This window comes from Brassica napus, chromosome A3 (genome assembly GCF_020379485.1).
Source record: "Brassica napus cultivar Da-Ae chromosome A3, Da-Ae, whole genome shotgun sequence".
NCBI lineage: Eukaryota > Viridiplantae > Streptophyta > Magnoliopsida > Brassicales > Brassicaceae > Brassica > Brassica napus.
The window spans coordinates 2,026,750-2,046,396 of NC_063436.1; the positions used below are offsets into that span (position 1 = coordinate 2,026,750).

Below are 19,647 nucleotides of genomic sequence, written 5' to 3' on the forward strand. Positions count from 1 at the left end.
TATTGGTAAATTGTAAATTTTTAAAAAATTTAGCTAGGTTTATCAATTTTTAATTGATTAAAAATCGTAAAAATAATTAATTGGTAATATGTGAATACTTAAAATTTTAAATATTTTATGTGTTAAAATTTTAATATATATATTTTTTGAAACGGAGAAAATATTTAAATTATATTATTACAAGACTTATATATAAGTATTACATTTGTCGGGAGATCATATATTTGTTATTCCTCTCTCTCTCTCTCTCTCTCTCTCCCCCACGATCGATTCCTCTGATCGAGCTTTTTGACAAGAATGGCGGACAAACCAAGCAGAGCACTTGTGTTTTACGGTGACGGCTTGGCTAGATTCGTCGACTCGTCGCATACTCACATCCATTCTCTCGCTTCCGTCGCTAGCTGCGGCTTCTTGAGCCTCCCTCACGCGCCTCCAGGTCTCTCTCTCTCTCTCTCTCTCTCTCTCTCTCTCTCTCTCTCTATTACTTTCGTTGATTCGTCAAACAGTTTCGGTCATAGTCGCTATAGTTTATCGGATTGTGTTTGCTATCCTTTGATTGGGATTAGTGTCGATCATAATTGAGCTGGATCAGACCTTTGATTTTTATGAGTCACTTGTGATCCGTTTGATTAGAGATCATAATATTCCGACAAGGATTGCATTTGAGACTTTTGGTCGGCATTAGAGAATCTAAGTTTTTTTTTTTTTTTTGAAATCACGTTTGTGTTACATTGCCTGCGCTTTGCTATTTTGCTACTGGATGTTCATTATGGTGTGTTATTCAATTGTTGCAGAAACTGAGAAGGAAAGGATAGTTAGAGAATTCTCCCATTTGGTGGATGCTTCAGAAGCTTATTCTATAGCTGTGAGAGATACATACTTCTTTACTCTCTGTTAAATCAATAACTTAAAAGTGGTTTAAAGACAGATAATCAACACTATTTGTGTTATTGATACATTTGTTTACATACTTTGTATTCATGAGAGAGAGTGGAGGTTATTAAAACAATCCATGATTTGTTTGTTTTCTTGTAACAGAGTGGATTAAAAGCTAAGGGAAGTGAACATGAGATCTCATCTTTGGCTCAAAGGTTTCACCTTTTCTCTCATCTCCATAGTTTTTTTTCTACTCTCTTCAATAATTAATTGTGAAATATGATGATGCAGGTTCATGGGACTCAAGGCTGCTTTAGTAACGGACAGTTCTACTCTGACTTCTTTCGGAAAACTGATTGGCTTAGATGTATTACAACTCAGTGAAACATACCAAAAGAGTGATTCCTCTCCTTCTGACGCCGCAGCCTCTGAGTTCCTAAGGCTGCTTGGATTTGAAGGAGGAAAGTGCTTGGACGTGAGCCTGTACGACTCGGTTTTTGTGCATATAGATGTTGACAACGTGGGAATGATCGACTCTTTGATCGGTAGTATCATGAAAATGGCTCAGCCGGGATCAGAGATTGCTCCTCGCTTGCATCTCTCTCTTGTTCTCAGCTATGGTTCCGTCACAGACGAGGACGCTTCAGTTTTTCCTGTCAAGACTCCACACGAAGGTGTTAACTCCGCGTTTGCAGGGCTTGTCCCGCGTCAGAGCTACACCATGCGAGGTGAAAAGACACGTGATGATGTTCGGTAAGTAATTGATTAAGAACGCTTTTGAAAGTTAGTTACTGTTTTTTTTTGTTCATGACTGAGTTTGGTTCAACCTACAGAGACTACTGCCCTATGTTGGTAGCTCAGTGGCAAGAGGGGGTGACTCGGAGAGACTTAGTTGATACATTATCATTTCAAGCTCTTAAAAAGGTATATATGGCTTCAACGTTATGCAAGTTCCTCTGTAATATATAGTACATGGCTTGTCTGAAGAGTTTTTTATTGTTTCTCTTTTTTTTCTTCATTGTAGCTCTCTGGAAATCTTGTTATACCAGCTGATCGGTTCATCCATGAAGTTGCTTTCAAACTTTGGAAGGCCCCAAAATATGGAGCTTAAACAAAAAAAAAACAAATGAATAACACAACTCTTCCTGCTGTTGGAGTCAGGGGCGTAGCCAGAATTTTTTTTCAATGGGTGCAATATCTGATATAAAAAACATTAAAGGGAATGAAACTTAAAAACTGTGGGTGCACAATATGATTTTTTACCAATTTACCAAACAAATTCTTATAGTTTTGAGCTTAAAATTATAAACTTTATTATTTTTATGGTGCACCTGCACCCATTGTCCATAGTGTGCCTTCGCCCCTGGTTGGAGTTGATTGTGTAATGATCTCAAAGTTGCCAAGTTTACATAAAGGGAAAGAAACAAAACATGTTTCTTTCTGAACTCTGCATCTTGTTTTCATATACATATATGATCATTTAAACAAATGCGAATCAAACACGAAAAATTAAGAAAACTTAGAAAGAACACAACTGAGAAAAAATAGAATGTCCTATGATTTGAATATTGATTATGTAAATGAATAATTTACAAACTTTCAGATTTTTTTTTTCCTTTCGGACAACTTTCTTATCTACTAAGTTTCATCTAGTTCAGCCGATGTTTTTTTTACTGGTGCACCGAGATTTAAGTCATTCGGTAATCAACAATATTTGATCAATGATGGTAGTCCTTGCTACGGTGCAAAGCTTTGAGCTGTTGCGGTGACCAAGGCGTCCACGGCTCGACCAGCTTCTCCACGGGCCTCGACAATTCTATAAACACTCCAAACGGATAATACAACTCGTACCCAATAAAATAAATCCCGTTACGTCTAACCGCGTATTCGCATACATGCCCGTCGCACAGAATCGCTGTAGTGGACAACGTGTCAATCTCAATATTCGCTGTTCCTAGCCTCGACCTGAACTCACATTTGTGGATCATCACGCCGTTACCAAACTTTGGAACCTTGAAGCTCCAATGATACTCTGTCGACGGGACCGATCTGTGCCATCCCATGTCTTTCTTTTTCGATACGCAATGGTAGAAAACCGCTGGTTTCTTGAAGTGGTGCATTTCGTTTTTTATGACTATGGTGAACTCGACGTCTCCTCCTCCTGAGCCGGCTGAGTTGCACGTTAGGATGATTGCTTGAGAGACAAGGCACCATATTATTAGGGTTTTCATTTTTTTTTGTTTCTTTATAGCGGATTCTTATTTAGATCCTCCTTTCTCCCTCTCAGGTGTTGGTTGAATGTAAGGTAGAATGGAGAAGAGACACTAGTTTTTATTGATGCGGTTTGACAATAATAGAAATGGGTGTGTAATTGTGAATTATAAGATAAAATGATTGTTTGTTATTAAATACTAATCTTGTTATGTTTGACTCAGTTGTTCCAATCAAACTTTATTATCAATTTGTTAGTTATCTGATTGACTCACCGAAACTCATTCTAGAAGCACAAAATGCATTTGCTAATTTAAGCTCTTAGATTCATAATTTGAAAAAAAAAAAGATTCATAATTTGAAATTATGAAAAGTATTTTGGTACATGACATCCACGCAGAATTAAAACGGTTTAATTATGATTCCTATTTTCTTTTTAAAAAAATCTTGGTGATATACTGATACTATGGAGGCAAGCAAAGAGAGTTTCAGAGATGAAAGTATCAATGTGACATCTTTTGAGTATCCGAATGAAACCGACCTTGTCTAACAACTGATGTTGCTAATTTCGAAACCTAGTAATGAGTTTTGATTTATCAAGAGACAATATACTAGAATGTACAAGATATATTTACTATGACAAGTCTTGTATTTGTATTTAAGATTAAGAGATTTTTACAGAAGATCTGAAGACGGTTCATCTGAAGAAGGTTCCCCGCAGAAAGCTTCAGGTTCAAACGTTCTTGCGGTTTCATCATTGTAGGCTCCTGGGATTGGCATCGAGGATCTATCCCTTGGATCCTTATACGTCTTGTAAGATGACGCGATCGGAGAATTACCAAGGTTCACGACAAGAATGAGCGATAACCCGAGAATCACTAACGTGTTTTTCAATCTGGTAAGAACTGGTTTCACCTAAGAGACCAAACCACAAACATAAAAAAACAAAAAAAAAATCAACAGATCTCACACGCGATACTAAATAGTATAGCTTTACCGAGAAAGAACCAAGAAGACGGTCACGTGCCAAGACTTGAGGTGTTTTCACCCATACCTGTAAAAAAACTAACACTAATGATGTCTTCTTCTACACAATATAAAGAGAGAGAGACATGATCTTAACCTGACCATCATACCACCCGGTTTCTTCATCTGCAACGTTAAATTCAGATTCATCACAAGACAAAACAATGAAGAACACAATCTAAAAACTAGTTCTTGAGCTTCCATATATATGCAAGAAGAGGCTTTTTAATATTTTTCAGACATAATCAATCATATGTTGTTTCGCTAACTTTCAGACAAGAGTTTTAGAACTTGAGTTTAAAGTAAAACATACACTCGACGGTGGCGCTGAGGAGACGGTTTCCGACATAAGCCCAACCGAGATACATCCTCACGACAGCGAGCGTGACGACGAAGATCCCGCTAGAGCTTGCGGCGAGTATCCTCTTGACGGGCTCGTATTCGGGTCCGACGGATCCGAACCAGGAAACGGGTAACCCGACGAAAAACGCGAAAGAAGCTCCGGTGATGAAGAGCCTTGAAGAGTACTCGACTAGCTCTCCCGAGGCCCAGGAGAAAGGGAAAGAGGAGGAGAGGGATTGGTACTCGTTGATTGGCTGCTGTTCCGGCGGGACGGGACAATCGGTCTCCGGTAGAGAGGGTGGAGGTTGGGGCTCGGAGTTTTCGGCGCCGAATTTGAGAAGAGAAGGAGGAGAGTGTGGGGGTGGCTTGGGGAATAAGCTGTGGTGGAGGAATCGGCGGTGGTGGCGAGACGATGGTTTAAGGGAGGAGGATGATATTGGTGTGAAATGGCGGAGCACCGTCGCAGCAGCCATCGCAGCTTTTGTTTTTCTTTTCCTCAGAAAAAAAATAATTTTTCAATTTCAAGTGTATGCTTCTCTCCTTTATTATATTGAGCTTTCAGAATTCAATAATAAAAAGATTAAAAAATGTGGTCAAATAATAGTTGCTGAATCTTACCATGCCACTCACTCAAAATTTGTTAACAATGTTTTAAGTGTGAGACTAAGAAGATTTACATGAACATAAACAGATCAAACGTTTCTCTCCGTTTCCTTTGAAGGTCATATCATCATCCTTTTTTTTCACTTTCATTGTAACTTTTACAAGAGTTAGCAGAGCTTTATGTAAAAGCACTTACAATAATCCCCCCCCCCCCCCCCACATGTTATTTCTTACATTTACCAGATTTTGGGGGCAAATCACAAACCAAAAACAAAAATAGAACTCCGTAGGATTTACTTGTATTCTTTTTCTTTTTCTTTCATTCTCATAATTTTGTTGTTACAAGTAGCAACAATAATGATGGTAGTAATAGTTACAAAAGGGGGTTGTAATAAGGGTTTTCTGTTTGTTGTTGAGCTCCCACTTCGATTGAACTCCACAAGCTTTTCCCTAATCCCACATTCTTTCATCATCTGACCGTAAAAGCAGCAACGCAAAAGAAGAAAAAAAGGCAATCCTCCACCCATTTGGCTCTTTGAACCAGACCAGGTGCTGTCTACGATATCTTTACATCAAACTTTCACTTGTATTCCCTCTGTTGCTTATGTTTAGACCCTGTAGCCGCTTCAGACTTCGCATCAGTTGCGTAAACGATGGCCGTAAATGCGGTTCCCTTCACAGAAAATAAATAAATAATCTCACACCTTAGCTTACTCTAAGATAGTTATTCCAGTTAAACCTAAACACAGACCCATTTCTATGGTAATTTCTTTTAGCACTCAAGCTAGCTGAACATAAGGTTCGGAGCTATCTTCAGAACATGGATTCATACTATCATACAGCAACTTGCTAGATTTTAAGGATTTTAGAGTGAGGAAGTGGACTTACGTTTGCCAACAATCACGGATTATCTGTGCAACGGTTGGATCAATATCATCTGTGATCTCCAGGCGGCGATTCTGGAATCCCACAGCTCCAACGACTTGCATCGGGTTTAAACCTTTCCAGGGTATGCGTGATGTAGCTAGTTCCCACAATATCACACCAAAGCTGTACACGTCACATCTGCGCAAACACACCAATCAATACTTATGTACTAACATGCAAAAAGATTCTCATAGCTCTAAAGTTCTCACTCACTTCTCATTCGCTGGTTCATTCCTTAACACTTCTGGAGCCATCCACTCGGGCTGCACGACATTAGTAGGACGCTTTATCAAGTAAGATGCGCTGTTTAACTTCGCCACAGAGGTTCGTGAATGAGAGGAATAAGAAATGGTTCTAATTGAGTTAGTAACTGACCGTTCCTGCAGTTGATTTGGAGGACAAATACGTGTGATGTTTCATGCGCGACAATCCAAAATCACAAACCTTCACGACCCAATTTTTATCAACAAGAAGGTTTGGAGATTTCAAATCCCTATGTACTACAGTTGGGTGGCTGGTGTGCAAATAGTTCATCCCCTTTGCCTGCAATAAAAACAGATAGAGAGCAAGTGTCAGATGAAATTTGGCAATAAATATAGCAGTAACGTCTAGATCCTTCTGCTCAAACAATGAAACTCATGCTTACCACATCAAGTGCCATCCGCATTCGTCTCTTCTCATCAAGTTGATAATTTGGTCGGTGGAGTAATCTATACAAACTCCCCCTGCATAGTGTCATGAAAGTCTAACCCGTTAAGTCAAGAAAAAGAACATTAAAACTATCAGACAAAGTGATCCATTCACGAATTATAAAAGAACAGTATGAGGATTAACCTGGGTAGGAACTCTGTCAGGATGGAAAAATTTGGAGGTCGAGTAACTGCTCCCATGAAAAGAACAACATTTGGATGCCGCAACCTCAGCATTATTTCAATCTATCGGAACAAAATAAACCATTCATAGTATGATTAAATAGACTGCAAGTAACTCTACAGAAACAAATATGTCTATGATTGAATGATCTGGAGTTACTTCAGATCTGAACTGTGTCAATGCATCACCAGAGAAATCTTGGTCCAGAAACTTCTTAACAGCCACTTCCTGAAATTAGAAACACAATCAGCCAAGAAATTCATGTATAAGATAGCAATCCACTTGATTGAAAGAAAATGGGTTTTAGAAAGCGCAAACTAAGCATCTTTTCTAAGAATATAAGACTCCAAAACTTAACTCACAGTTCCATTCCACTCTGCACGGTAAACTTCTCCATATGAACCTGCAACAGACACAACACCGAGAAGGAGCAAAGTTAGATCTTGTAATCCGGGATACTAAGGGCTAGTCTGGTTTATCAAACTGAAAATCGTTGGGGTTTAGATTTTAGCAACAATCTTCATCAAAAGTTCCTCTCCTCACGGATACAACTATAAGTTTGCAAGCTTCTATGGAAATCTACTGTTTGATAAAACCTTACCAATACCAATCCGCTCGCCGATCTGAAGATCTTCCCACATAATTTCCCATTTTGCAGCCTCGCCGAGAAATGGATTAATTCCTTGGTCATGACTATCACAAACAGAAGGCTCCCCATCAGCAGTGTCAATCTCCATTTTTTCCGGTGAAGAAACTTTACCCATATTATCCACCTCAAAGGTTTTCTTCATTGAAAAATCGACCTCCCCTGAAGTACAAACAGCTGACATTTGCAGTGCTGTGGGGTTCCTTTCAGATTCTCTCATTTGTTCAGCTAACTGATCTCCGACCTATTCATGTGGATGGAAATAAACAAAGACTTCAGATTTTTAAGGATCGAGTGTGCAGGTGGGAAGAATTAAAAGAAACTTGTGCTAATTTAGTAAAAGGGGAAGTGTATCCTAAGATTACCTTTTCTGGGTTGCGTGGAACAGCAGAATTCATAGAATTGCTACTTTCTTGCCAGAAGTCTTGAAGAAAACTCTTCTCCCTCAAGTTCTGTGGATTGACATCCATAAACAAATCTGGGGGAGGTGATGCACCACTTTCTAACAAGACAGCATGTAATTTCTGCGCAAATTCAGGGTTCTTTGCTGCACTTATGACATACTTTGAGACATTCTTGACTTTTACTTTCTGCGCACATGTCGGTTTCCCAGGAAACGGCGGCAAGTTTTCACCAGATATCTGCTGTGATTGCATTAGCTTTCCAAAGTCATGCTCAAACCTCTCCGTCTGATGCTTTTCAACAGCACATCTGTCACTGTTTTCTTCATGGCTTCCATTAAACAAGTTTGCCACAATACCAGAATTTCTGGAATCTGTTTCCTCCAAAACTGAAAATGCTGGCGTTACAATTTCTTTCTCAGGTACAAAGCAAGAATGTTGCAACGTGTCCAGATCATCAGGAAATACTCTCGTATCAGTGCCAGAAACTGGAAGAAAACTACTTGGCACCTCCGAAGGAATCAGAGCACCCGGAGCACCCATTAAATCAATAATGTATTCACTGCAATGTCAAGATTGAATTAGGGCTCTGCAAAATATAACTACCATCACATAAAAACTGAGCCCAATATCAGGAAGCTAGAATCATAACATAAAAACCATCCCTTACTTTTAATCAAGTTGGACTACAACAGTCAATGAATACCTTTTGTCGTCTAGTTTAATCAAGTTCACAGCCCCATCGTCAGTTCCAGTGTAATAGCTGCCTTTTACCAGCATACACGGGAGATCAATCCTATCAGCAAGCACCTAGAAAAAAGAAAAGAGAACTATTCAGCTTCACCCTGTATCCTATAGCAGTGATCAAAATAAAATAAGTAAGAGGTCTAAGACCAAAGCTAGTAACAAGTAAAAACAAATTGTTATAACCTTGAAAAGCAAAGCCCTGTGACGTGCAAGACCAAAACTAACTCGTCCAAGTGGAATAACAGTGGTATTCAAAGAATTCCTTAGTTCATAGCTACGATGCTTCCACCTTCTCAACGCTTCATCCGCATTCTCAACGGGGCCACCCATCTGCTCTACAACTATATCCGCAATCTTCTGAGTCAAATCACTTGACACCTGACCACGAGCAAAGTCTGGACATTCCAAAGACAAAACGGACACTCTCCTCTCTAGCTCTTGCAGTCCAGGATCAATCAACCGGTTCACCAAAACCACCTCGTAATCAACATCGTCAGAAACAGAGATGGCTTGAAGATCCACGAGAAGTGGCATCTTCCCTTGTGAAAGAGAATTGGATGTAACCCCATACACATCGTAAAAACCGTCCCTAACTTTCTGGTCATAGTTAATAACCTTATGTCCCTACATAAAACAAGAAAAGTAAACACCAGCTTAAGTCCAAGCAGTAACAGTGATCAACTACATCAATATCCTAACTTCTCTAACCATAAACTACACATGAATCTAATAATTAGTCAATGTACATAGTGTATGTCCCCTACAAAATGTAATCACCAGCATGATCAGCAGTAGCAATGTTCAATTCCAGCAAAACCCTAATTTCTCACTCTCTAGACAAATTAATCTAACGATTAGTCAATGTATAGAGTGTATACCCAATAGCGTAAGGATAAAAAGTCAACGGCGGAGTCAGCGTTAGTGACCGGAGCCTTAACCCCAAGGCTAATCCTCTTAGCTGCATCAAGCTGAGCCGTATCTGCATTCTCTCTCGGATCGGGATCAGAAACGCTGATCGCCATAGCTAACTGGACTTGGTACTCCTCCTCCATCAAACCAAAATCGATACCGTCCACAGCCGCCGCCATATCCCGCCCCGCAGGCTCAAACGTCTCCAGCCTCGGCAATGTCGCGGCGGCGTTACCGAAACCTGATGACGAAGAGACGGAGGAAGTAGAAGCTGGGTAAGGGCTGGAGCTGCGAATAGAGGTGGGATCGATCATCGGTCGAGTCGAATCGTCTAGCCTGTGATGATGGTCTCCGAATCCGTTACTGCTACTTCCTCCGATGTGGAGCTTACGGAGAAGATGCTTCATCTTCGGCATCGATCGTCAACGAACGACGAACTGATCGAATCTCTCTTTCTCTCTCTAAGAATGTCCAGTTTATCTCTCTAGTATTTTTCCGCTATTTTTCTTTTTTTTTTTACCATCTATCTTATTAAAACTCAAGTACAAAATTGGAGTGTTTGGAGACTTGAATAGGACTTTTAAAAATTTGGAGTGTTTGGAAACATGGATTGCTGTCTTTTAAAAAAAAATATTTTTGTTTGAAAACAAGGATAGTAGTATTAAGAAAAAAAAGTAATGGGCTTATGTTTTTTTTTAAAATTGAAAGTTATCTAGGCCACTTTTAAAATATACCAAAATGGGTCAATCTAATTCCCTAAAAATGTTTTTTCTAAACTAACCATAAAACAAAATTTAAACTTTATATACATATTTCAAATCAAAATAATAATTCAAATTTGATTTATATCAAAAATTGATTCAAAAATATACATATATTCAAAAATGGATTTTTACTAAACTATTTTTCAATAACCATTATAAAAAAATATTGTCAATATATATAAGAAAAATATAATACAAAGCCCAATTTGAAATACCAACTCAAATTATGGTTTTCATATTTCATATTAAGTTTTAAAAATATAATATATGTAATTATTTATATGATGGTATGTATAAAATACTATTAATTATATGATTACTTATATGATGGTACATATAAAATACGATTAATTATATGATGATAAAATACGATATATAATAATGACTAGGGATGGGCTTTTGGATACCCATACGGGTTTAGTTCTGATCGGTTTGTATTTTGAGTTTTCGGGGTCAAAGATTTCAGCCTTATTAGAATGTTTCTAAATTTTGGTTTGAGTTCGATTTGGATCTTTGCGGGTTTGGTTTGGGTTTGGATAACTAATTTAAATTATTTTTAAAGTCTTAAATCATTATATATTTTAAATTTCTCAAAATGTATAAATAAAATAATATATTACGTATAAATTTGAATAACATATGTCATAATACTTAAGCTTAACATATCAATTGGCTTGATTTAAAATTTTGGATACAAAATCAATAATTATTTTAAGTATTTTTGGTGATTTGAGTATACTTTAACTATTTCAGATATTTACTTTTGACTATCTATATATATTTTCAAGTATTTAAACCAATTTAAAAGTATCATTTTTGATGTTTTATATACGTTAAATCTAAAAATAATTAATATATATAAGTATATAAATCTATTTTTAGATAAATTCGGATACCCAAATACTTCGGTTCGGATCAGATTCGGTTCTCTAAATAACAAAATTTTGAATAATTAGAATATTTAATCAATTTATGTTTGGGTTTGGTACTATATCGTTGGATCGGTATCGGTTATGTTCCTCGGATTCATTTTTCCAAATCCTAATAATTACATGAAAAACAAATATCAACATATTTTTCAAAATATACACCCGCGCGCCTGCGCGGGTCAAAATCTAGTAATGATTATTGATTGGACAACCAAATTTGTCATAGTGTTTTTACAGAGTTTTAATCATAAAAAACAAATAAAAACACATTCAACATCCAGACAAGAAAAAAGGAGGCATTGCATGACACAAGTTAATAACACGAGACAGCATTTGAGAGAGAAAGAGAGCGAGAGATTTCTAGTCCGTAGACTTGATCTTCTGATTGGTTTTAGAATTATCCACGAAAGCCAAAGCTACGTGCAGTTGCGAGAGAGATGCCAGTCTCTATCACAGTTTCTGGGAAGACCTCAGTAACTACAAATTTAAAGCCTTGCACAGAACCTCCGCTAAGTTTCAGAGCCTCGTCCATAGCATATTGTCCACGGAGATAAAGCAAAACTGAGCCGTCCCAGAGAGGAAAACAATCGGATCCGGGGAAAACCCTAAGTAGCATCTTCTCGATATCATTCAGAGAGAGGCAAGTATCAAATCCTCTAACTTTCAACGTGTGCTGTCGGTATTCGTCTATGACACTGGTAGGAGCAAAGAGATGCTCAAGGCTATTGTCGTCAAAAGGGTAAGCCGTAATTGTTAAAATACGTCCTCCCAAATTACTTTTTTTTTTGAAACAAGTCCTCCCACGTAACTTCCATCAAGCTTCAACGCCTCTGCTTCACATTCTCCATTAACATAGATTAAGGCGCGTCTGCGATTACGACATTTGTAGTCTACGGGAACAGAGACATGCATTAACTTTATTCTACGTGATACGAAGTGTTTTTTCAGAGCCTCTTCGACATCCTCCCTACGAGGGGAGGTGTCGTATCCCTCAACTACCATCCTCCTAATAATACTGCTATTTCGAATCCCACCGTTTAATTTCACACCTTCGTCCAAGGCAGGTTTCGCGTGGATTCTCAACGTGCTGGAGCTAATTAGGATCTCTGCATCACGACCGTTCAATTCCAGAACTTTGTTCGCGGATACGTCCATGGGGACTGGTGCGCTAGGTTTTTCGAGAGGCGATGAAATTTTTTTTTTTTTTTTTTTTTTATCCGCTATTTTTCTTTTTAAAAATGATTATTGTCAATAAAATAAATGGATAAATATTACTCAGCTTAACGTGCGCCGACATCGGCGTAAAGTTTGCAAATTCTACTAACACGCGCACTACTCTTCTTCTTCACAAGTAATCTCCATTTGGTAAGAAAAGCTTCGACTATTCTACCGGAGACTATGTCACAATTATTCAAAAATATATTAAAAAAAAAATTATAATAATTATTCTGTGACTTCTTCTTGTATACCAAGGTTCTTTAAACTAATAAGAAAACAACATTTGATATATATATATATAATATATCTTCCAACTTCTAATCCCTCCAACCTCAAAAGAGCAAGAAGAGAAACTTTCACAAGCTTTCTCCCAAAGAGCAAGTCTTCTCCTTTGTGTAGCTTTTATGCCAGATTCTGAGCTTTTGAAAAGACTTTACCTTTCGAAAGGATCACCTGCCTCAGCAGGATACTCGGGTACATCTACAGCTGCCTCAATCTTTTCCTTTAGATTGAACTTCTTGGCGATCATGGGCCTCACATCTTCAGCTCCTATCAAGCTTTCCAGAAACAGTAGCAAGTGAAGGAGTTCTTTATCTGACGGGTCGTTAAACCAGCTCTCTATCGGCACACCGTTCTCCACTTGGAACCCAAATGCCTATAACATTGCACCAAAACAATAACTCAGAGAGAAGAATACTAATGAGACTATGCAACAGCCTTGAGATACAATACCTGTGGGGAGTTATCAACGATGATGACACGAGACAGATCACGTCCAAGGACAGACAAGTCCTTGAGGTAGTTACCGTCAAAGAAAACACACGAGTCACGGTACACTCTATGGCGAAAGAGCTTCCTCTTAGGGTCAAGCACATTCAGAAGCTGCTCGGCGTAGATACTCTGGCTAGCTGTGAAAATAATGATCTCGAAGAGACGGGACACTCTCTCCATAAACTCTTGTAGGTGAGGACGGCAACGCACGTACACCGTGTGCTCTTCTTCATTGAAATGCACAGGGAATGTGAAATCCACCTCGTCACAGGGTTCTAGAGTAGAGTGCACAAGAGTTTCTGTCGCAAATCAAACAAAAGATATAAGAAACTCTTATATGGATCACATCAAGTGCTTGTTTAAGTAGCGTTACCGTCGAGGTCTAGGACTAGGGAGATGGGAGGGCAGCTTCGGGTCTGTTTAGGAAGCAAGACGGGTCTGAAAGTAGGGACAACGGAGGACAAGTTGGGTAAGTTTTTGATGAAGAGGTAAGGATCGAACTCGTCGAGCTCTTCCTCGTCCTCTTCTTCGTCCTCCATGTTGCATACGGAGGTTATGAGGGAGTCTTGGCCGCGCTCATCGACGCACTCCAGCTTTGAGCTTGTCGTCATCGCTAGATAAATAGCAGAAACCGAATCCAAGTTACAATTTGAATCAACGGGACTTGTATTTAGAGCAAGCAATCGATCATAAGGGTTCTGTGCATCCAAATCTCGAGAAGAAGAAGAAGAAGAAGAAGGAGAGCCATCGTCTTCCATTACAAACAACCTAGTAACATCAACTTGTAACTGTATAAGTGACTAGAAACTCTCTCACAGTGACTCAACAAGACTCAAAGCCAAATGCAACTACCCCAATTGGTTAATTTCACATTCAAACTCTAACACATAATGCTCAAGAACTAGACTATCTACATTTAGAGTTCTAAAAATCGAAACTTTTACATTCATTCTCAGCACACAATGCTCAAGAACTACACTATCTACAATTAGAGTTCTAAAAATCCAAACTTTCACATTCATTCTCAGCACACAATGCTCAAGAACTACACAATCTACAATTATAGTTCTAAAGATCCAAACTTTTACAGGGAGGGATTGTGTTATAGCTCTAACCTTGTAAAGGAACTGTCTTTCGCCCAGTAGAAACCCACGAGACGAGAAGAACCGGAGCTAGCTCGAATACAAGGATAGTCTGGAGAAAGAAAAAAAAAACAGATCTGGGATTAGAAAAGAGGAGCAAGGCCTAGATGAAATCACAAGTATAGAATAAAAAGGCACAAAGATTTAAACTTTGGAGCCCAAAAGAGGCAAATTCGAAATCTCCCGCTCGTGGAAAGTGACAGATATCAATATTCTATCCCACATAAACCGAACCGGAAACCCAAAAACCACGAAATCGAATTCAGGAATTTTATAGGGTTTTCTTACAGAAACAGAAACGGTAATAGAAGATACAAAAGATAAGTTTAGTTTCTGTCTGTAAAAAAAAACAAAGCTTTGACTGAAAAAGACGATTAAATCGCAAAATTCTCAGCAACGAAGCTTCCACACTCAGATTCTATCCGAGAAGACTCGAGCTAAGAAGAAGAAACGGAGAGAGAACACACAAAAAAAAGACCCTAGAGACAGTGAAGCTGATCGGAGAAAGAAGAGTACCTCCGATCAAAACGATTTTTCCTTTCTTCGTCTTCTTCTCTCTCACTTTGCGAAATAAAAAGTAAAATATTTTCTGGTAATGAATGAGAGTCGACTTTAGTCCACGTAAGGGGTGAGAATTTTGCAACTATATGCCCCCGTACTTTTAAATATTTTTATTAGTAGCTTTTATAGTTTTTCAATGACTCAATAAAACCCATGCATTTGGGGAGTTGCCCGGAAAATGATGACGGCGGACGTCATCGCCGGTTCAGTGAGAGGAACCATGTCGTACTATTAGCTTTCTGGTTTTACTCTTACAGTTATAATTATTAGATTACTAATTATGACTTTTCTCTAAATAAAGAATATTTAAACTTTTAAAGTGTTTAAAGAATCTTTGTACAGTACAAGATTCTTTTATTTGACTTAAATCTCTAGTATCAGAAACTCAGCTGGTTAAGTATTATATTTAGTCATATACTATATAGGATGGTCTCTACTCTTTAATTTCATTTTATTTGTTTCTATAAGTTGGATTACTGTAGAATAGAGGTATGTTGTTGTTTCATGTCATGCATGTTTCTGCAGATTTGTTGCCGCATATAGACACTAGAAAAGGAAACATATAAACATATAAATCCAGTCCAGTTTTTTTTCTCAATCCTATCCAAAAATGGAAAATAAGTAAAGCAAATGAAAAGTGCACAAAAAAGAGTAAAGCAGATGGAAAAGGATGCTGAAAGGCAATTCTGAAAAGAGAGGTAGACATACTAGAAAAAAAAAGTTTAGAAGTTTTAGCAAATCAGTTGAGTTGTTTTTTTCTTAAATGTGACGTCAGTTAAGAGAACAATGCATGGCACTTGCTTATAGATAGAGATGTAGCCATGTACGCTTTTGAAAAACGAGAAGAACGGAGCGATCTCTCTTTCTTCTTCATTCTTGTGTTTGTGTTTGATGAACCCAAAAAGGCCAAAACAGATTAGGTGATGATCAGAAAAGCCATTTCCTCGAGTATTTTTTTTTTTGTTCCTCGAGTATTTTCTTTTTCTTTGTATGTAGTTGAGATGCTTTTATATTCTTATATTATATACAGCAAATTTTGTTAGGTTACTAAATAGATTTTGAACCATTATGACACCCAACACTGAGTTCTGTTCTTTAACATGACTGACTGACGTTGTTCCGTGCAAACTTGACACGGATTTGGTATTTTGTTTTAGCTTCCGAGTTTAGTTTTCAAGTCTTTTGTGTCTGAACAATGGACTCACTTTGGACTAAGAATAACCAAAAAAAAAAAAAAACTCCCTACAAAATCACTGTCTTGTATTGAATTGTTTTTTTTTCTCTCTTATTCATCAACTTATTGAAGGTTTCGGATACAACAGGGAATATATGAAAAATCTAACACAGCAAATAGCATTACAATAATGATTATGAAAATCAATAAAGTAAAACTAAAATAGCGACAAGCAAATGACAAGAGGAAATCAGAGAGTTTATAGACCTTCAAAGAAACGCAAATGGTCTTCGAATGTCTCAGCGTGCCTGATCTTAGTGATCGACCCATCATCTTCAACCTGCAAAGGACAAACACATTCATCAATTTTCCTCCAAACAGAAAGAACTCTATTGTCTAACATTCACATCATGGAAGTTTCTATTAGGATCTTATAGATTGTTTTACCCAGTATTCTGGAGGACGCATCTTGAGATTGTAAGTGGAAGCCATGCTCATACAGTATGCACCAGCATCATGAACCACCAGACCAGCTCCCTGTAACCAATACAATCAACTCATCACACTCCACATTACTTGAGAGCTTTCAAACAGAATCAGATCATTATTCTCTCACCTTTGGAGGAGTAGGAAGCTCTCTATCTTTCCCCAAAAAATCAGCAGATTCACAAACAGGACCCACTACGTCGAACTTGGAAACCTCTGCTTCAGGTGGTGTAGGAGAGACCAACTCAATATGCTTTTGTTGTTACAAGAAACAAGAACAAGAGAAAGTTAAGCTATAACCTCCAAGGGGGTAATATGTAGCTAACATAATTGTTTTTTACCTGATAGGCATCATAAAGACTAGGACGGATTAGCTCAGCCATACTTCCATCAATCACTATAAAGTTTTTAGTTCCATTCGTCTTCACACCGGTCACATGGTTGACGAAACAGCACGTGTTTGCAATCAACGACCTCCCTGGCTCTATAATTAGGTTCAGTCCACGTGACAGAACAAGCTCTCTCACCTGGAAACACATCAAAGGATTGTAAAGATTCTACCATTTCTAGACTTTTGAGATCAGATAGTTTTGGATGTTGTTCTTACGGTGTTGATGAGATCCATGGGTGTAGGAAGGATAGCTCCCGCATGGTAATAATCTATCCCTAAGCCACCACCAATGTTCAAGTAGCTGACTTCAAAGCCTTGACGCCTGATCTCATCAATGTATTCCACCATGAGTACCGCCGCATCTCTGAATATATCCACCTGGAATCAACACAACGTTCATCAGATTAACACACCAAAACATAACGTTCAACATTGATTATATTTATATAAATTTTATAAACACTAATTATTAATTTATGTTTATATTGGGACTATATATTTACATTAAGAAAAATTAAAAAAATATTATCTTATTATTTTATCAATTGACTGGACCAACAAAATTTATTAATTTATAGTGTTTATTAATTTATCAAGTATAAATTTATAGAGTTTCTATTGTATCGTGAAAGCTACCTTAGTAATGGTAGAGCCTAGATGGCAATGAGCACCAACAAGCTTGAGCTCATTAGGATGCGCCTTCACCTCATCGAGAAACCACTGAAGCTTCTCGTTCCTGATACCAAACTTCGAGTTCTTGTTCCCGGTAGCTACATATGGATGCACCTGACACATAATGTAACAGCTCATTCGTATCCAATCAATGTAGGAACTATGATGTAATAATAAAGAAAAACTAGAAACATAACCATACCTGAGGATCAACATCAGGATTGATACGCAGCAGAACATTGACCTGTTTACCGGAGATTCTCGACGCTTCCACAATATTATCCAAGTCGAACTCACTATCCACATTCACGAAGACACCTGCTTGAGCAGCTATAACTAAATCCTCCAACAGCTTCCCATTTCCATTGAAGATACACCTATTCATTATATATACCAAGAACATAGTCAACAAGTAGTGTTCTACAAATCGGTCTAGGCAGCGCGCCTGCCTAGTCGGCAAATCGGATCTAACCGAAACGATTATAACAGTCTAGGCGCCACCGAAACAAAAATCTTCTATAAAACGCCTAACCACCACCTAGCCATTTCTTCTTGAACATTGTCAAGAACTAATACAGCACCACTAGACAAAATCAAACACAGCATATCAATCTTCTCATATTCTAACTCCATCAACCTACTGAATTCAATTTCTAAGCTCTCAAAATTGGTATTTGATTTGTATGAATCAAACTAAACAGACATTACATCAATTGGATTAAGAAAAAAAACATTACTTTGTGGGATCGAAACCAGCACGAAGAGCAAGCCTTAGCTCATTCCCACTAACTAGCACAGCACCACATCCCAAACCCCTCAAATGCTCCAGAATCTTGAGGTTGTTGTTAGCCTTAATGGCGTAGCCAATGACGGAGCTCACACCTTCCAAGGCCTCTTTGTACGCCTCGACGTTCCTCGTGATCTGAGGCTTGCTGTACAAGTAAAAAGGTCTTCTCTCCACGCTCTCCATGATGTCCTCCACCTTTGTTCCCTCGCAGTAGAGGAACCCATCTGATGATTTCTTGAAACAGTGGTTGAACGCGGACTGATCGCTTGAGTCCTTCGTCACGGTTTTGACGGAGTTTGGGGGTGATGCGGCGGCTTTGACGGAGAGGCGTTGAAGTGGCTTCAAGGTTGACTTGAGAGACAGGACTGGGATTCTGGAGAGGGGAGATTGGTTCGATTGGTATTGGTTTAGGTTTCTTCGGAGAGATGATGAAGGTTGGGAGAGGAGGTGAGTAGCTGACGCCATGGCTGGCGAGATTGTGAGCGTTTGAGATGAGACGGAAGAGGTGGCACTGAGACTAGGGTTTTTGTCCGAGAATTATGTTAACACGTGCGAAGTGTGAATGGGTGGATCCGGTTCAGACAGAACAGTAGTTTTACTTTGATCCAAAAGGGTAGATCAAGGATGCAAAAAGTTTAAAGCCCAATGGTTATTTAAAGGAAAAAGTCACATATAAGGCCCATACTATATTATTTTTGTTTATATATATGTGATTGCCTGCATATCTGTATGTCGATGACCATATGAAGCCTTTGTGATTTTTTATTACTTTTTTATATAAAACTAGGGCCAGTCCGGGCTACGCCCGGGTTTTTTGTTTAAATTATAATTTTGATTATACTTTTAGTATGTTTATTTAAATATATAAAATTTAGAATGTATTATAAAAATATAAGTAGTTATAGATAAATATAAATTAATTTTATGTTATTAGTTGCTTTTGTCTTATGCAATTCAAAAATTTTAGTATCCAATTTTTTTTTGTTATTAGAAACTATATATAAGGTGCAAAACAGAAAGAACAAAAATTGACTAAATTGTAGTTATGGTCTTTAATTAGTTGAATTGTAGACATATTTCAAATAAATAAAAAATTTAAAACTATTTATAACGTTGTATTTAGTTAGTCTCTAAGTAATTTAGGGTTCAATCAGTAATGAGACTATTGAGGCTTTGTGGTTATGTAAAACT

The 19,647-nt window shown here is 38.0% G+C and overlaps 6 protein-coding genes across 8 annotated transcripts; 1 reads left to right on the forward strand and 5 right to left on the reverse strand.

Moving 5' to 3' along the window:
- The first annotated feature begins 185 nt into the window (after positions 1 to 185).
- Positions 186 to 2,365, forward strand: LOC106419788. The gene is made up of 7 exons (XM_048769639.1): positions 186 to 436; positions 795 to 865; positions 1,039 to 1,091; positions 1,168 to 1,629; positions 1,710 to 1,800; positions 1,901 to 2,026; positions 2,243 to 2,365. Exons 1-6 carry the CDS (start codon positions 298 to 300, stop codon positions 1,985 to 1,987), a joined length of 903 nt encoding a protein of 300 aa, XP_048625596.1. The 5' UTR covers positions 186 to 297; the 3' UTR covers positions 1,988 to 2,026; positions 2,243 to 2,365.
- Positions 2,366 to 2,594: 229 nt separating this feature from the next.
- LOC125593271 lies at positions 2,595 to 3,418 on the reverse strand. The gene has a single exon (XM_048769645.1). The coding sequence runs from the start codon at positions 3,105 to 3,107 to the stop codon at positions 2,595 to 2,597; it is 513 nt and encodes a 170-aa protein (XP_048625602.1). The 5' UTR covers positions 3,108 to 3,418.
- Positions 3,419 to 3,653: 235 nt separating this feature from the next.
- Positions 3,654 to 4,984, reverse strand: LOC106358516 (uncharacterized protein ycf36). The gene is made up of 4 exons (XM_048769641.1): positions 4,427 to 4,984; positions 4,211 to 4,239; positions 4,085 to 4,141; positions 3,654 to 4,002 (listed from the first exon to the last, which is right to left on the reverse strand). Exons 1-4 carry the CDS (start codon positions 4,926 to 4,928, stop codon positions 3,763 to 3,765), a joined length of 828 nt encoding a protein of 275 aa, XP_048625598.1. The 5' UTR covers positions 4,929 to 4,984; the 3' UTR covers positions 3,654 to 3,762.
- Positions 4,985 to 5,333: 349 nt separating this feature from the next.
- On the reverse strand, positions 5,334 to 10,084 carry LOC125593268 (probable serine/threonine-protein kinase SIS8). Of its 2 annotated transcripts, none has more exons than XM_048769628.1 (13): positions 9,531 to 10,084; positions 8,836 to 9,276; positions 8,612 to 8,715; positions 7,870 to 8,467; positions 7,460 to 7,748; positions 7,221 to 7,261; positions 7,018 to 7,086; positions 6,820 to 6,920; positions 6,632 to 6,710; positions 6,361 to 6,528; positions 6,199 to 6,248; positions 5,947 to 6,123; positions 5,334 to 5,731 (listed from the first exon to the last, which is right to left on the reverse strand). In XM_048769628.1, exons 1-13 carry the CDS (start codon positions 9,975 to 9,977, stop codon positions 5,626 to 5,628), a joined length of 2,670 nt encoding a protein of 889 aa, XP_048625585.1. In that variant the 5' UTR covers positions 9,978 to 10,084; the 3' UTR covers positions 5,334 to 5,625. The 2 variants fall into 2 exon arrangements, with proteins under 2 accessions (XP_048625585.1, XP_048625587.1); XM_048769630.1 differs by having other exon boundaries at positions 7,047 to 7,086; positions 7,216 to 7,261.
- A 1,360-nt stretch (positions 10,085 to 11,444) lies between these two features.
- LOC106419802 (CTD small phosphatase-like protein 2) lies at positions 11,445 to 15,017 on the reverse strand. 2 transcript variants are annotated; one of them, XM_013860636.3, is made up of 5 exons: positions 14,902 to 15,017; positions 14,359 to 14,437; positions 13,617 to 13,856; positions 13,205 to 13,542; positions 11,445 to 13,127 (listed from the first exon to the last, which is right to left on the reverse strand). In XM_013860636.3, the coding sequence occupies exons 3-5, from the start codon at positions 13,852 to 13,854 to the stop codon at positions 12,906 to 12,908; spliced, it is 798 nt and encodes a 265-aa protein (XP_013716090.2). In that variant the 5' UTR covers positions 13,855 to 13,856; positions 14,359 to 14,437; positions 14,902 to 15,017; the 3' UTR covers positions 11,445 to 12,905. The 2 variants fall into 2 exon arrangements, with proteins under 2 accessions (XP_013716090.2, XP_013716089.2); XM_013860635.3 differs by having other exon boundaries at positions 13,617 to 14,011; positions 14,902 to 15,010.
- A 1,187-nt stretch (positions 15,018 to 16,204) lies between these two features.
- On the reverse strand, positions 16,205 to 19,024 carry LOC106420194 (diaminopimelate decarboxylase 2, chloroplastic). The gene is made up of 8 exons (XM_048769655.1): positions 18,407 to 19,024; positions 17,872 to 18,046; positions 17,634 to 17,783; positions 17,214 to 17,375; positions 16,948 to 17,133; positions 16,737 to 16,859; positions 16,568 to 16,657; positions 16,205 to 16,460 (listed from the first exon to the last, which is right to left on the reverse strand). Exons 1-8 carry the CDS (start codon positions 18,919 to 18,921, stop codon positions 16,380 to 16,382), a joined length of 1,482 nt encoding a protein of 493 aa, XP_048625612.1. The 5' UTR covers positions 18,922 to 19,024; the 3' UTR covers positions 16,205 to 16,379.
- Between the last annotated feature and the right edge of the window lie 623 nt (positions 19,025 to 19,647).

Excerpts from the sequence above, each read along its gene's own strand:
- LOC106419788 (XM_048769639.1), top strand. The coding sequence starts at position 298 with ATGGCGGACAAACCAAGCAGAGCACTTGTGTTTTACGGTGACGGCTTG. Across the intron at positions 1,630-1,709 it reads AAGACACGTGATGATGTTCG|AGACTACTGCCCTATGTTGG; the intron begins GTAAGTAATTGA and ends TTCAACCTACAG. Across the intron at positions 1,801-1,900 it reads CATTTCAAGCTCTTAAAAAG|CTCTCTGGAAATCTTGTTAT; the intron begins GTATATATGGCT and ends TCTTCATTGTAG.
- LOC125593271 (XM_048769645.1), bottom strand. The coding sequence starts at position 3,107 with ATGAAAACCCTAATAATATGGTGCCTTGTCTCTCAAGCAATCATCCTA.
- LOC106358516 (XM_048769641.1), bottom strand. The coding sequence starts at position 4,928 with ATGGCTGCTGCGACGGTGCTCCGCCATTTCACACCAATATCATCCTCC. Across the intron at positions 4,240-4,426 it reads CCTCAGCGCCACCGTCGAGT|ATGAAGAAACCGGGTGGTAT; the intron begins GTATGTTTTACT and ends TTAACGTTGCAG. Across the intron at positions 4,142-4,210 it reads CCGGGTGGTATGATGGTCAG|GTATGGGTGAAAACACCTCA; the intron begins GTTAAGATCATG and ends GTTTTTTTACAG.
- LOC125593268 (XM_048769628.1), bottom strand. The coding sequence starts at position 9,977 with ATGCCGAAGATGAAGCATCTTCTCCGTAAGCTCCACATCGGAGGAAGT. Across the intron at positions 7,262-7,459 it reads CGGCGAGCGGATTGGTATTG|GTTCATATGGAGAAGTTTAC; the intron begins GTAAGGTTTTAT and ends TGTCTGTTGCAG. Across the intron at positions 6,921-7,017 it reads TGACACAGTTCAGATCTGAA|ATTGAAATAATGCTGAGGTT; the intron begins GTAACTCCAGAT and ends TTGTTCCGATAG.
- LOC106419802 (XM_013860635.3), bottom strand. The coding sequence starts at position 14,001 with ATGGAAGACGATGGCTCTCCTTCTTCTTCTTCTTCTTCTTCTCGAGAT. Across the intron at positions 13,543-13,616 it reads CCTAGTCCTAGACCTCGACG|AAACTCTTGTGCACTCTACT; the intron begins GTAACGCTACTT and ends GATTTGCGACAG. Across the intron at positions 13,128-13,204 it reads TCGTTGATAACTCCCCACAG|GCATTTGGGTTCCAAGTGGA; the intron begins GTATTGTATCTC and ends GCAATGTTATAG.
- LOC106420194 (XM_048769655.1), bottom strand. The coding sequence starts at position 18,921 with ATGGCGTCAGCTACTCACCTCCTCTCCCAACCTTCATCATCTCTCCGA. Across the intron at positions 17,376-17,633 it reads TAGGCTCTACCATTACTAAG|GTGGATATATTCAGAGATGC; the intron begins GTAGCTTTCACG and ends TGTTGATTCCAG. Across the intron at positions 16,461-16,567 it reads TGCGTCCTCCAGAATACTGG|GTTGAAGATGATGGGTCGAT; the intron begins GTAAAACAATCT and ends TGTCCTTTGCAG.